At 43.1% G+C, this 15,834-nt stretch overlaps 1 protein-coding gene across 1 annotated transcript in view; it reads left to right on the top strand.

Moving 5' to 3' along the window:
* plekhh2 (pleckstrin homology domain containing, family H (with MyTH4 domain) member 2) overlaps window positions 1-7,905 on the top strand; it is a 56,535-nt gene extending 48,630 nt beyond the window's left edge. Inside the window, exons 27-30 of the mRNA XM_083774854.1 lie at window positions 6,020-6,149; window positions 6,713-6,799; window positions 7,202-7,351; window positions 7,650-7,905. Of these exons, the coding sequence (XP_083630980.1) occupies window positions 6,020-6,149; window positions 6,713-6,799; window positions 7,202-7,351; window positions 7,650-7,835 (553 nt within the window). The 3' untranslated portion in view covers window positions 7,836-7,905. The remainder of the gene's footprint in view (window positions 1-6,019; window positions 6,150-6,712; window positions 6,800-7,201; window positions 7,352-7,649) is intronic.
* The last annotated feature ends 7,929 nt before the right edge of the window (window positions 7,906-15,834 follow it).

Below are 15,834 nucleotides of genomic sequence, written 5' to 3'. Positions count from 1 at the left end.
AGCATAAATTAAGAGATTAAACAGACGTGTATGGAACTTGTCAACAATCCTGTCATCAGGCAGCCCAAGAATCAAACACATAGGGTCAGGTTCAAACTCCATATTAAAGATCTCATTCAACTGCTGCACGATACCCAACCAGTATCGTTTAATCTTATGACATGACCATGTACAGTGAATATAATTTCCCTCTTCAGTTTTACACTTAAGACAGAGAGGAGATAGAGTAGGATTCATTTTATGGCGAAGGCTAGGTGAGATCTGTAATCGGTGTATGGTTCTTAGCTGAATCGACCAAGCTCTATTACACACAGAAAGTTTTTTGGCATTTTCAAATATTTCCCACCAAACCTTGTCTGAAATTTCAACCTCAAGATCACTTTCCCATTTCCTCTTAGCATCTTGTGTGTCAACAGTTGTTTTGGATCTTAACATGCCATACAGAATACTTATAAACCCTCTTGTAAAACCCATTGTCAGCACTCTCTCAATTGGAGAGGTAGTTGAATTAGTTGATAGTGTTGTGCGTCTGAGAATGAAATCCCTCACCTGTAAAAATCTGAAAAAATGACTGCGATGTAGGTCATATTTTTGTTGTATTTGATCAAATGACATGAGTATAGGACCGGTAAAAAGGTTTTCTAACGTTGTTATACCGCTATCTCTCCAATAATTAAACCCAAGGTCAGTAAGGCCAGGAGGAAAGTCTGGGTTCCCCTGAATTGAGGTAAGAGGTGATGTTACTTTGGCTCGACCCTCCAAAAGCCTTGCCACCTTCCATGCCTTTAGTGTGTTGGAAACAATTGGGTTTTTACAATATTTCTTTGCTGTTGTAGGATCTCTGAGAAACAAGAGATTCCGGAGAGGACAATCACACTGTGCAGTTTCAATATCTAGCCAAATTGAAGGTTGATCTTCCTCTAACCATGCTGCTACAAATCGTAGTTGTGCAGCTGTCTGATACCATTTTATATTGGGGAGGTCCAGCCCTCCTTCAGAGACAGACAGTTGTAACTTTGCTAGCTTCAACCTGGGCCTTCTCTTGCTCCAGATAAACGAGCTTAACCAGCCCTCAATAACCTTGACCACCTTACATGAGAGGAAAATAGGGACCATCTGGAGTGGATATAATAACCTTGGTAGTATGTTCATTTTAATAAGTGCCACTCTACCCAACCAAGACAGTGGCAGTGAAGCCCATCGATCAAGGTCAGACTTTATGACATCTAGCAGTGGAGTAAAGTTGGCAGTGTACATTTGTTAAAATAGGGGAGTTATATGTACACCCAAATAAACAAAGCCAGTGGGGGACCAGCGAAATGGGAACGGATCAGGGGCGCTCGGAACAGTTTGGAGGATACCCAGTGGCATGGCCTCTGATTTGGAGTAGTTTATCTTAAATCCTGAGAAGGATCCAAATTTAGTAATAGCGTCCATGACACCGGGGAACAGAGGTATCTGGTTTAGTTAGGAACAAAAGGACATCATCAGCATATACATTTATCTTATGCTCCCTCTCCTCAACCATAACCCCAGAAATAGCAGGTGATTGACGTATGAACTGGGCAAACGGCTCTATGGCGACGGCAAATAGCAAAGGACTCAATGGGCAACCCTGCCTGTTAGAGCGTTGCAAAGAGAAGTTTTTAGACCTAAGACCATTTGTAAGAACCGCTGCCTGGGGGCCATTATACATAACTTTAACCCATTTAATAAATGTGTCACCCATACCGAGAATACTCATCGTATGAAAGAGATATGGCCATTCTATTCTATCAAAGGCTTTTTCACTGTCGAGGGAGAGCACCAGACCCCTTACGACTATGCATGTACTGGATAATATTAAGAAGCCTCCGTACATTGTCAGAGGAGTTTCGGCCCTTAATGAAACCTGTCTGGGCGAAATTTATGATATCAGGAAGAAACCGTTCGAGACGTAATGCCAATATTTTGGAAAGCAACTTTAAATCGGAATTCAGTAATGCAATCGGCCTATAAGAGGCACAATCTTCAGAGCATTTCCCCTTTTTAAGGATTAGTGTGATATTGGCCTCCCTCAGAGATTGGGGAAGGGACCCTGTTTCAAATGAGTGGTTTATCATGGCTAAATAGGGATCAGTAAATAGATCTTGAAATGTCTTTAAAAATTCACTTCCAAAGCCATCAGGGCCTGGGGATTTACCAGATTGAAGTTTTGTGAGGGCATTACGGATCTCCTCTTTCGTGATGGGGGCATTTAGAATAGTCCTCTGCTCATCTGAGATCACCGGCAGGTCAATGCTGGAGAAGAAATCTTGCATTTTTTGGGGGGCGTCATCACTCTGTTCTGTAGTGTATAATTTTTTATAAAAGGCAGCAAACACATCATTAATAACTTGAGTCTCATAGGTAATATTGCCACTAGAATCCTTAATTGAAACAATAGTCTGTGAATTCTCCCTCTTTTTAGCCAAATGGGCCAAATATTTACCAGGTTTATCCCCCGATTCATAGATGCGTTGTTTGGCAAATTTAAGACTCTTATCTGATTGCAAGGACAGCATGGATTCAAGAGCAACACGAGCAGCGGTCACTTCCTTTAGCTTGTCAGCAGTGTGGTCTGTCAGATAGCTGTGCTCTGCCTCTAATAGCCTGTCTTCCAACTGTGTTTGTTGTGCTATCCTCTGCCGCCGCCTGCTGGCCGTAAAAGATATGATTAAACCCCTAGAGAAGGCTTTGCATGTTTCCCATAAAATGGTTGGGTTAGATGCAGACCCAGCATTTACCTCATAAAAAACCTTAAATTGAGAAATAAAATGAGAAGTAAAAACATCATTGTTCAAGAGTGTGGAATTGAGTCTCCAGGATCTGGAAAATCTATTTATCTCACGGAAGGAGATTTCTAAATAAATCGTTGCATGGTCACTCACAACTATACTGCCAATTTTGCATGATGTTACCGAGTTAAGCAGGCGTTTGGGTGCAAAAAAATAATCGAGACTTGAATGACACTTGTGGGGATTGCTGAAGAATGTATATGCTTTAGAAGAAGTGTTAAATATCCTCCAAACATCAGCAAAGTCAATATCATTGCATATCGACTCAAGTGTTTTAGCCCGGCTACTAGGTGGACCTACAGAGGGGGGGCATTTATCCAAAAGAGGGCTCATAATCACGTTAAAATCCCCCCCGATGTATTGGTAGTTAGAAAATTTGTGGGATATCCAGGGGGGCAATAAATATTCATAAAAGTCACAGATTTACCAAACAAAATACCCCTTACAATAACATATCTATCTGAAGGAAATATTCTTATTAACTAAAATAGCAACCCCTCTAGTATTAAAGGCATAGGATGTCATAAAGACATCGCCAATCCGGGTATGTTTAAGTTTAAGCAAATCCTTGCTTTCCTCCAAATATGTCTCTTGTAAAAAAGCAACATGAACATTTTCTTTTTTGAGAAAGGACAGCACTGTTCTCCGCTTAACCGGTTTATGCAAGCCCCTGACATTCCAAGAACATATTTTAAGATTATTTAATGACATCCGTCATGGCAAAATAAATAATGAAAAATAAAGGAAAAAGGTCCCCTTGGCAATGAAACAATATAAACATTAACATGGCACCACAGTCTCTTTGAGTGTCCAAATAGTAGGCGTACGGGTTGGCCAAAAGTGAAACAAAAACGTGTCCAATCCATCCACATGCTGAGTGAGCAACACACAAAAACACAAACACACAAAGCTATAATCTAAAACAGCTGAGAAAAAAGTAAAAGTGCTCTTAACGCTAGCTGCTACCCATATAAAAATGGGTCTAGAAAAACTAACCATCCACCAGAAAAAATAAACCTGATGCAGAGCTTCCTTAGTGAGAAGCAGAGAGAAAATAAAACCCCACAGGGCAAAAAGCACCAGTTTGTTATCCCGAGCTGTAGCTCGCTTCAATATTCACATATAAAAATACATTTCCCATTTATCATAATAAAAGAAAAATAAGGCTCTGTTGCCTCATAAGATATCTTGTTTTAGCTTAGAGGCATCTGTCCCCAATACAAAAAATACAAAATTAAATAAAATAGTGTGCATTGGACTAGAGCTCTAGACTACATGGAGCGGAGAAACTCAGTCGCCTTCTCTGGGGTGTTACATAATGTTACCTTGCCATTGTGTAGTGTAGAGTATTCCACCTTCTTTGCTCTTAACTGCTTTCTGATGTCGTCAAAGGATTTGCGCTTCTTGAGGGTCCCTTGTGAGAAATCATGGTAGAAAGAGATGACTTCTCCCTGGAACTTCGGCTGCTCTCCTTTCTCCATGGCTTGTCTCGCCGCATCCATCACCTTCTTCTTGTCCCCAGAGTGATGTAGTTTGAGTATAACACCACGGGGAGGCGCAGGTCGGCCGCGTTGTATGGGGTTTGGGTTGATTTTAGGACCAAGGCGATGACATCGATCCAGTTTAATGGACCCTGCTTTGGTGTCCCGTGTCCAGCTTCAATATCTGGGGTATCCAGGTCTCAAAGAACTTTACTGGGTTGCCCCCCTCCACCCCCTCACCTACCCCGTATATACGGACATTGTCGCGACGGCTTCTGTCCTCCATCGAGTCCAAACGTTCCATCGTGTCCTGTAGTTGTTTCTCGAGCTTCAGCACACGGCTCTCATTAGCCCCTTTCGGGACCCTCCATAAAGCTTTTCTGAAATTTGGATGAGTTTTATGTAGGGTCCCTGCTCATAACTATATTTTCGTATGGGAATTCTGGAACGCGGACATAAATATTCTCTCTAAGATCGTATCTGCGGCGTTTGACGGCTTTTTTTAGTTATTCTGAATTCGTGAACTATAAGTACCTATACAAACCGCTGCGAATATCTCCTGTGGTGCGGAAGCCGTTAAGTATTTTTTTACTTTGTTTGACCGATTTGGTCGCTTTATTTCTTCTTGTTTGTTTACCGTTTATTGTACCGCCTCCCGGTGTGCGGTTGGCTTGTGCGGCTACGTCCCTGCCTCTGATCTGCTGTGTCATAGCTATAGCGCCACTAGCTAGCCAGATAGGCGGTACAATGAGGTGTCAATAAACAAGGAAGGAAGAGAAGAATCAAAGCGACCAAATCGGTCAAACAAAGATTAAAAATACTTAACGGCTTCCGCGCCACAGGAGATATTCGCAGCGGCATGTATGGGTACTTATACTTCACATATTCAGAAGCCCTCACACGAAAAAAATTCGTCAAAGAGCGCAGACAGGCGTTATCCACGTTGTTTATGTTTTATGTATGTCCGCGTACCAGGTGGCAGGATACTGCTGGAACAGGACCCAATGGTCTGTGTCGTCAGAAAGTCAGAAACTTCAGTACCATTGGGTTCTGCTTGGAGGGCTATAGGCTCTCATTGGAAACGGTTGCGGTTTCGACCGCCTCCACACGTTCCTCGACCTCATCCAGTCGTGTTTCAGCTTTTTGTATCCCAGACACAAGAGTCTCAATTGTCTGCACAAGCGGGCTCAATTTATCATAGATTGCTTTTGTAATATGCTCGGTCATTGCGTGAAAAGCCTTAGCTGTAGCTGGGTCGAGGCTATCGAGCTCCTTGCTAGCATTAGCTTCAGTAGCTTCCTCCTCCTGTTCGCCATATTTAGCCACTCGCCCTGATCTCGACTTGTCTTGCAATCTAGTTGTTATAGTACTCATCTTTTCAAACGAGGCTGGCCAAAACTGCTCCAAGGACATAACACGGCTGACTCACATCAGAAAGAGCGATTAAAAACAAGAAAATATACGTTCAATGGGAATAATAATGCAGCGAGCTACGAGGCACGTCCTCCCTCTACGTCTGCATACCGGAAGTCCGTTTGGTTTTATTTTAAGAAATATGGCCATGAATCCCATAATAGGTTTTTGTGTATGTTGTATGTGTTATATCGTTTAACCACTGCACAGAATAAGTGCAGAAAGGAAAATAGAGCACTTTGAAGTTGATGTTTTTAATAACGCTGCTCTTTTCTTTCACTTTCACGCACGCACGCACACACACCCCAGGCAACTGCTCCAGCGTCTGTCTGCACGTTGGGCCTCCCTTAGGGGTCGGAGTTCATCAGAGTGTGTCAGGATCTATCTGACTGTAGCCAGGAAGTGGCCCTTCTTTGGTGCCAAATTATTCGAAGCTGAGGTGAGTATGTGCATGTGTGTACCATGTATGTTTGTGTCCATTTGTGTGCGTCTGTGCGAGAGAGAGAGAGGGGGGGGGGCTTTCTAAGAGCTGTTTAATTGATCAAATTCACAAGGGGGTGTTATGTGTATACCTGCTTTGCCAAATTAATAACTACAAATGATAGTAGTTTAATACAGTCGTTTACATATACTGTATGTATGCCTCCTTAACCCATTTTGGTGTTAGCATTATGTTATGCTTTAGCTATTGAAAAATAGCAGATCTACAAGCTCGTAGCACGCCACCGAGTGGCACGCTACGAGCTTGTAGGTCTGCTATTTTTGAAAAATCGAAGAACGACTGACATAGAAACATAGCTTTTTCAGAAAACTGTCAGGATGTAGAAGACATTTTTAGAATCTGATCTCAGGTCAACATGAGTTAAACCAAACAGCTAATATAGAATAGAATGCCAATATATATTGCTAGTAACATCAATTTCATATCATAGTAAACTATTTCTCTCTCTTGTTCTCATTCTCTCTCTCTCTCTCTCTATGTATGTGTGTGTGGTTGGTTAGTCCATCACACCCTCTCCAGAGCAGGGTGTACATCTGTGGCTGGCAGTCCATGAAAACGGTATAAGCGTCCTGGAGCACAATTCTATTGTGAGTACTATCTTTACCTCAGTCTCTGCATGCCTCCTCATAGACTCCTCCTGTCTCAAGCTTGATTCATACTTAATTGTATACCAGTGCACATGTCAAAAATAGAAGATCTACAAGCTGTTGCTGAGACGTAGTTGCTTGTAGTGTTGTGAGCTTTTTTTTTTGTATAGGAAGAATAAATTAAACATCAGTGTCCATGTTCAGGTGTCCTGCCGGTGTTAATTCCGTTGACTATTTAATCGACTAAAACTAAACAATTTCAGGTGACTAAATAAGGACTAAAACTAATGAACACTGGACATGCTGTGTTTATAAGTCATGGAAGCAGTCTGCCTTGAAAATTACAGATGACTGTGTATTGATTGTGCCGTTACATTTTCATAAGTTATGTTGTCTGTTCAGAAGCCGCTGGTGTCGCACCCCTATAAGAACCTGATGACGTTTGGTGGCTGCAAGCAGGACTTCATGCTGGTGGTGGGTCAGAGCATTGGCTCAAACGCTGCCAAAGACAAGCCGACTGAGAAGCATCTTTTTGCCATGGCCGCCTCAAAGGTTGGTGAGAGTGTGCCAGACATTTATCAAATTATAGATTAAAATGTTAATTAGCAAATGTCGGATCACCCGGACAGTGTGTTTTACTGATGCAGTAAACACACTTTTCTGGCACTCCATTGACAGTTAAGATAATTATGAAACTGACAATTAGTTCATTATTCTCTTTCTATCACTTCAAATAAAAAAAAGCATTTTTTATATACGTTTTGAAAGGGTAGTAGACCTAAAACGTACACGTGCAGTATACAGACATAATTCAGACACTAGTAAAAAGACACTTTTGTTTGATTGACAGATCAGGGAGATAACCCTCCTCATCTCCAGTTACATCAACAGTGGCCATCAGCAGAAGGCCGCCGCCCACCACCTCTCTGCCCCGGCCCTGATGGTGGCTCAACCTATCAATCTGAAGAGCAAGGAAATGAGGAGCAAATCACCACCCGCTGTGGGCAGGCCTAGCAAGACACCTACACTGCTGTGAATGCCGGAACGTAGTGAGCTAGAACTATGCTGTGCTAGCAGCACCATATAGCATTATGCTTGACCTATACAGACTATGGGGGGAAAAATAAGCTCTATCTTTGAGGGATATGAGTGATATTTACTTACACTCTAAGTAACATCCCAGAGTGTAAAATCTTGAGTGTAAAAATGAGCCCAGAGCTCCGGAATTTATATCCGGGCATGTGGAATCAAATACCATGCCTGAGAAGAGAAGTTTAAGTGAAGCCTATATACTGGTTTTATAACGGTACAACAGTAGCAGAAACAGTTTCAGGATGTCATTCTTTATATACTCTGTGTGTGTGTGTGTGTGTGTGTGTGTGTGTGTGTGTGTGTGTGTGTGTGTGTGTGTGTAAGAGAGAGAAACGCATGTGTTACACAAAGACTCAGTTTAACCTGTGCTGGGTGTGGGAGGTTGAATTTCTTTCTGTCGAGTATCTTTTGATTCTGCTTTTCAGACGCCATACATGTGAGTCATACATTTTAGCAAAGAGACAGTCAGTATTTATTAACAGAGAGGGAATTTCTTATTGATTATTCTTTCCCATGGGACCCAGCATATGAAGCAGAGTGAAGAACTGCTTATTATTTTCTTATGATGACTGCAGTGATGATGATGGAGACTGAAGGCAGAATGCATGAACGCTTTGTTTACCGTTAATGACATAACAGATTAACAGAAGTTGAAAAACATTTCCTCACTGTGCCTTAATAAAAAGTATAAAAACACATGTACTATATAAAATGTTAATTTGTATTTTCAATCCTCAGTGGATGAAATTATAAGAGACTGCAGGGCCCTATTTTGCGTGTCTTAAGTACCAGGTCTTACGACTTAACTTAAGACCTGGAGGTGTGGCCGATGCGGGTTGACCACTCAAAATAGCTAAACAACATTGACCACGTCAATGTGGACAATGTTCTGACAAACGGCAGAACAGGTCAGCTCCATATATGGAGATCTAAGGGTTTTAGGTGAGATGTAGAGTTGCTGGCCAATATTGATGACATCAGGGATCTCCATATCCTACAATAAATGTGCCACGTCTCTGCGTGTGTAAGTGTGTGTACGGTTGTACACGTAACTCGAGAACCGTTTGACCCACCGACTTCACATTCGACACCCGTGTTCCACACCCCCACAGGGTGTGCAGTGCCAGGTATCGAGTCGGTCGGACCCACGGTTCTCCAGAACCACCACAAAAGGCTCTGGTCAGGCTCTGCCAGTTGGCCTAATGAGGCCAACTCCTTTCACCTGTGCAATTCCCAGCCTCTGCCTCAGCCAATTGAGGCTCAACCAATCAGGCTCTGCCAGTGGGCTGAATTGATTGCCAAGTACACTTTTCAGTTTGCAGTCTTCACACACATACACAGATCTCCATGTGGGACACCGGCTGACAGTTAAAACGGGTGCTATGACAACGATATCATTAGGTTACCAAGACTGCAATGGGCACGTACAGGTCTAGTAGGCTTAATATTAATGACATCACGTGATGTCACAAGTTATGACCATATATGGGGTGTGACCAACTGACGGGAAATGCACGAGTTCATAGTTAACTGACAGCATGGTAATTGTACCAACACAGCCAGGTATTGCACTGAAACACATCTAGTTGTGAGTGGTGAGGATACGAGTTTGAATGCTACTCTCGTCAGCTCTCATATCTATCCGTTCTTTCTGACCTCCTGTTTCCTGTCTCTACACTCTGTCCTATATTACAAATCACACTTGTATGAAGTGACGGGCGCCTTTGGGGGCAGCGCACAAACATGATGTCACAGGGGGGCATGCACAAAAGCAAAATCCATAGACTTGGCTGCCACATGAGGTCACAGGGGGCATACTTCAATAAAACGTAAAATGGCAATAGACTTGGCTGCCACATGACACCACAAAAATCACACCCATGTGAAGTGAGTGGTGCCTTTGTACATCAAACCGCTACGGACAAATAGACACCCAAACACACAAAAGTCACATGTTGGAGCGGTTAGCAGCACCACTCAATCAAAAAGTCCTAATGGGTTGATGGTGGACATAACCGCATATCCGAGGAGCACCGTTACTCCAATCCGCATCAAACCTGGCAGAAACACTGTCCAGGGGTCTGCCATGAGAATAGTCCCAGGGCCCCCACCATGCAGTAACAATACTAGAAAGTATTGCAATTCTGGGAAATGGCAACTGTGGTTGCCTCGATCTGACCCACATGACATCACAGGGGGTGGAATAATAAAACCAAAACTTTTTGCTCCTTTATAAATAATAAAGCTAGGCAATTACTATAGTCCGCTTGCCCTTAGGGCAACCAGACTATAGTCCCATTCCATCCGATGAAATGGAATAATAATCAGAGATTATTAGAGGAATCTGAAGCTGCTGACTTATTCAATATCCCTGTTGTTGATGTAAGCCTGACAAGCCATGTGGCCCATAGGAGCGGGCATCTATCTCCTGTTTCTGTAGCGCGAGACATTTTGATGTACACCCCCTGGTCCTGGACACGAGGCTAGTACATCACATGGGACTTCAAACCCTTGATGCAGGGAGTCATTGGGTCCCAGGTTTGTGGTCTTTGGTATGACCTGGCCGGGGATCGAACCCCAACCTCGCACTCTCAAGTCTCTTAACCACAAGGCCACCGTGAGCTGGTTTAGCTGTTGATGGTGATGGGCATATCCATCACTTTGCCTGAAGTTCAGGATTTCTCCAATCCGCACCGAACGTGGTCCACACAGTGTTCCGAGTCCTTGAGAATAGTCATACAATACCGTCAAGGGGCCGTAGGGCCATGGGCACTGTGGCTCCAATCTGTACCAAACCTGGCAAAAACACTGTTCAGGGGTCTGTCATGAGAATAGTCCCACCAACAAAAAACTAAATTTGCACACATACAGTATGGGGCACTACATCTTTTACAGCAGTGAGATATGGCCATTTGAGGCCATATCTCTGTGACCATCGCTCTGGTCAGCACAAAAAAAGGCATAAAAAGATCTATCTAGCTAAATGTTTTGCTGTGTTGTATAATAAGTTATTCTGTGACTTTCCAGTTTCAGAACAGTGGTCCGGCTTGGCTTCCAATTTGCTGCAGGTCCTGAGTCTTGTCCTCACCTCTTTCTCTCCTTCCTTCAGAAATGGGATTTCTGATCCCATTATATGTAACATACCAAGAATTATTCAAGCTTTGCTATCTTCTAAACTTTACCTTTCAGGAGGAAAAAAAACAGCCAAATGGACCAATCTACCACACAAACTGCCAATAAAAAAAAACTAAACTAAAAACTAAAATAATAATCCAAGGGTTTAAGGTTTTATTGGTCATATACAGTTGTACAGACAACTCCAGGTCATCAGAGGGGACAAATCTGAAGCTGTTGACTTGTTCAATAGCAGCCCTGTTGTTGATGTAATAATGGGCCTATGCACCGCTTTTCCTGAAGTTCAGTATCAATTCTCACACTGAGCAGCGCCACCACCTGCACCTATGTAGACTGCAGCGGTATCGTTGGTAAATCAAGCCCAATACCATAGTGTCATAGATTGAAATTAATCAATCCAATCTGGCCGGGGCACTCTGACTTTGCTGGACTTGGAAGAGGGACTCGGGGGAGAATCTACCATGCTGTCGTCATACCGGCAGAGTGACTGAGTTCCTGGGTAGGATGCCAGGCGGTGGTAGTTTTTAAGCTGCTGTGAGCGTCTTATGTCGGGTGTGGACTTAACAGACTCCACCCTCTTCAGGACATGAAGGTTCTCTGTGTCGATGCGCTGATGTGCCCACTTTCGGTTGCGACCGCTGTGGTAGGGCCTGAGTATTGGCTTTGTTTTAATATCGTAAGTAGCGTTCCTATACACTGATGGGCCTGGTCTGGGCATACAATTTGTGCGTGAGATCTCTCGAAGCAGCCGCATGTTTTCTTGGTTTATACGACAGACGTCATCGTTAGGAAAAGAGTAGTTTTTCCTATTCTTCAGGCCTAAAGTATATATATCAAGAACTGATTGTTGATCTTCTTCATATTCTCCATATTCATCATCAGGTGTGCCAAGTGCACTGTATGACACATCCCCTCCCTTGACCATAGACCTCTGGGTCATATCAGATGATTGATCAAACTCTGGCTGCTGCTTTTGGAGATCATCTTCCCCCTGGACATTTGATCCCTCGGTCACGTCTGTGGAGCTAACCGTGTCTCCTGTAAGTGTGTCTTCTGAACCTCCTTTAAACCAATCCACCATTTCGTGAAACTTCTGCTTCACATATTCAATAAATCCACCTGGATTTTCGTCATCGGCAGTTCCATCTTCCTCCGTAAATGTTCCATCCTCAGGTCCGCCGATCTTCTGCCCCCGCCGCTTAGCGAATAGCTTCTCGTGGAGACGTTTATTCTCTGCCTCCTTGGCTTCAATAAGCCAGCGAGCCAATGACTTGCGTTCAGAAGGATCCCTGCTGGCAAGGGATGCTACCCTCCTGGTGTTTCTGCTGCTCTCGGGGAGCTTGTATTTAACGAGTGAAGGAGTTCCTGGGTAAGCAGCTAGACGTTGGTAGTCCTCAAGCTGGTCTATGCACTTTACGAAGCGTGAGGACTTAACAGACTCCAATCTCTTCAAGGTTCTAAGGTTCTCCGTCTCAATGCGCTGGTTCGCCCGGTGTCTGTTAAGCCCACTGTGGTACAAACTGAGCACTCGGGGTGGTTTACCTGCATTGTTCGACCCACAAGCGCGCCACAACTGTCCAAGTAGCCGTTGGTTTTCACGGTCTATAGTAGAGACGTGATCATTAGGAAAGGAGAAGTTTTTCCTGCTCCTCCAACCAGGACATTTGAAGAATGTATCCCGCGGCTTACTCTCCACACCTAGATAATATGAGGCTAAATCTTCACTATCCACAGTTTTTCTGGTGACAGTGGATGACACATCGTCTTCTAACTGTGGATTCTGTTCCTCATGAAGACCTGCCTCCTCTTCCTCAGTCATATCTGAAGCTCTGGTATTTGTATTGCGTTGTTCACGCTTACAAACTAGCGTCCTATACCGACAAGATACCAAAGTACAGTAGAGCACTATTAAAAATAGTGTGTGAAAAATGATTCTGCCTGCTGCTCGATGTGCTTATATAGCCGTGGGCTTATCGTGTTGGGCATGTCGTAACAGACACGACACTTCCAACTAATCAGACTTCCCTGTCTTGTTATTAAACTGTGTAGTGTGTACATTTTCCAAACAGACAAAACCGTTTAGCGCCCTTTAACTAAGTTGTTTATGTTGCTTTAATAAACCCTTAAAACACATTGTTTGGATCCAGCCAATCATTTTGTTTGCGAAGCGCATGCAGACAATATACAATGGCCCATCTCATCTCCACAGAGAAGTCTGTCCAGAAATCCGCATTTAGGCAACTCTTCACGATAAACGTGCGTTACGTCACCCCCATAGGCATATATAATGGCATTCAGCAGAGGAAGTAGCATATATAATGAGGTTCACCATAGGTAGAATCAGATGTCCATGAGTCCTTATCAGTATTATCCAAATGGCGCTAAAACACAGTATTATTCAACAACAGATTGGCATGACACTGGCTATACTGCCGCTTTAAGACGGAAATTGAAAGCATTGAAGTTTGAAATGTTTAGGTTTCTAAGGCGGCTAAAGAGTAGAACACTCGGGAAGCTAGACTATGGAAGTCAGCAGCAGTCAGAGAGTGACGCACAGTCACTCTCAGAACTCTCATCTCTCATCTCGGATTTGACCCTGGAATTAAAAATTAAGGAGGCGGAGGCAGAGGTATCGTCCAGTGTAATCAGAAGACCTCAGGAAGACAAACATCAGGAAAATAAAGTCTCGAAAAATGGATCGAAAAAAGTCAAGGAATCTGAGAAAAAAGGTCTTCCAAAACAGCAGAGGCAGCAACCACAACACGTGCCATTACGTGCCACTACTAGCAGACCTAAGGAAGCTGAAGGAGCCTTGGATAAGACCCAGGGATCACAAGTCAAGGAGGCGGAGAACAGAGGTTTCCAAAAGCAACAGAAGCAAGAGCCAGAGCATGTACCACCAAGTGCCATTAGTAGACCCGAGCATGACGAGAAGCCCATGACCCAGGGATCAAAAGCCAAGGAGGAACATAAGGAAGGTCCGATAGAGAAACATAAACTACAGCATTTGACATACAGGGTCATTAGCAGACGCAGACCTGAGGAAGATGAGGATCAAGCCTCCGATATGAACCAGGGATCAAACCGAGAGCAGGAGGAACAGGAGCCAGCGGTTTCGCCAGACAGTGACTTAAGCAATTCTGAGGAAGTTGAAGATGAACCCTCGGATATGAATACTTGTTTAGAATTGGAGAGTCAAGTGAAGTCATGTCACGTTGGAACTGGGTTGAGGAAGAACTTCTCCTTTAGACCAGATGAAGTCCGTATTATGGAACGTGAAAACATGCGGATGCTTAAAGAGTTGGCACGCAAGCCCAGACAAGATGTCTCGGGGGGTGGGGGGAAGACCAGTAAAGCAATTCATTCACAAAAAAAAAGGGTCAATTGCCACAGTGCAAAAAACCGACTTGTGGAGCAGCAGCGTATCCACTGGGATAATGTGGCTTTCTTGAAGAGGTTGGACTCTGTTAAGCCCACACAGTCCGTGAGGCGATCAGAGCAGCTTGAAGACTTCAAACGACAAGGTAGTTACCCACTCTCCATCAATAGATCCAACACAAAAAAACAATCCTCCAGCAAGGTTTGTCCAAGTAATGTTTTCAGCTACAACACATATGCAGCTTATTCCTCAGGTGACGCTACTATCAGTCCCAAGTCCAGGATCAAACCAGCTTGGATTGATTAAATTAGATTATGTTTTTTTATTATTATTAATTAGATTATTTCTGGGTTTTTATTTTATTGCCTGTATTAATGGTTAATGTGGGGGGAGGTAGAAGGGTCTTCCAAAGGGTAAAGTTTGTGAGGTGGAATCATTTTTGTTACATACAATATAATGGGATCAGAAATGGGGGATAGGGGAGACAAATGTAAGAAATGGAGAGTCACAATAAGGGCAGGATTATAAAACAGCAAAATGTTAAGCAGAAAAACTTTTTTGACATGATGGGGAGGTAGGATTCAAACTGGTTCAGTGCAATACCTGGTTGCCAGTGTGTGCGTGTGTGTGTTGTGCTGGGCCGATCAGCATCAAACGGTTGGTGCCTAGTTACATTTTAGCCAATAACTCTCAACACTCTTGATTCCTTGGATCATGATGCAACCCCGCCCCATAAAAGCCATGTCCATTATAAGTAGATGATCTGTTATTTAGCATTTTCTTCAAACCAGTTATGCTACTCCTACAGCTTTTGTCCAAAAGTGAACCACACTTTATTTATGGAGTAGTCATGAGACTAGATCTAGTCACTAGATAATAGTTGGTGATAGTTGTTCCAGTGGTGTTTGTGAGATTAGCCATGGACAAACAGACACGCATGGTACAAGACTAGACGTTTTTTTGAAAACTTTGAGTTTACCCCTGAAGTGGAATTAAGAGGGTTTATCAAGAAGGTTTATGTGTCACTCATAAACCAACGACATGTTGGTGTGGCGTGTTCCGCAAGACTGTGCGAATTAACAACAGCAATACAAGTCTTAAGATAATAGAGGTAACGATGGATCGTAATGAAATAAAAACAATAACAGTAAGATCAAATGAGTATACAGGTAAGACACACACTAACCATAGAAATATATATATTCAGAATAACAGAACATAGTATCAGATTTATAGAATGTGCATTAAGATAAGATAAGAAACTTCTGTAGGCTACATCAGTTATATTAGTCAACTTATTTAAGAAACACTGAGCAAAACAAGCATTATTTAAATATTAAGTTTGTTATCGGAACAGCTGAAGATGTGGGGTTATGTTTTCACTGGCGCCCTACATTTTTTAAATGGGCCACATGGTCCGCAGCTCCCA

The sequence above is a fragment of the Protomyctophum parallelum genome, assembly GCF_964188405.1.
Source record: "Protomyctophum parallelum genome assembly, chromosome: 10".
Classification (NCBI taxonomy): Eukaryota; Metazoa; Chordata; class Actinopteri; order Myctophiformes; family Myctophidae; genus Protomyctophum; species Protomyctophum parallelum.
This window is presented reverse-complemented; position numbering and strand designations above follow the sequence as displayed.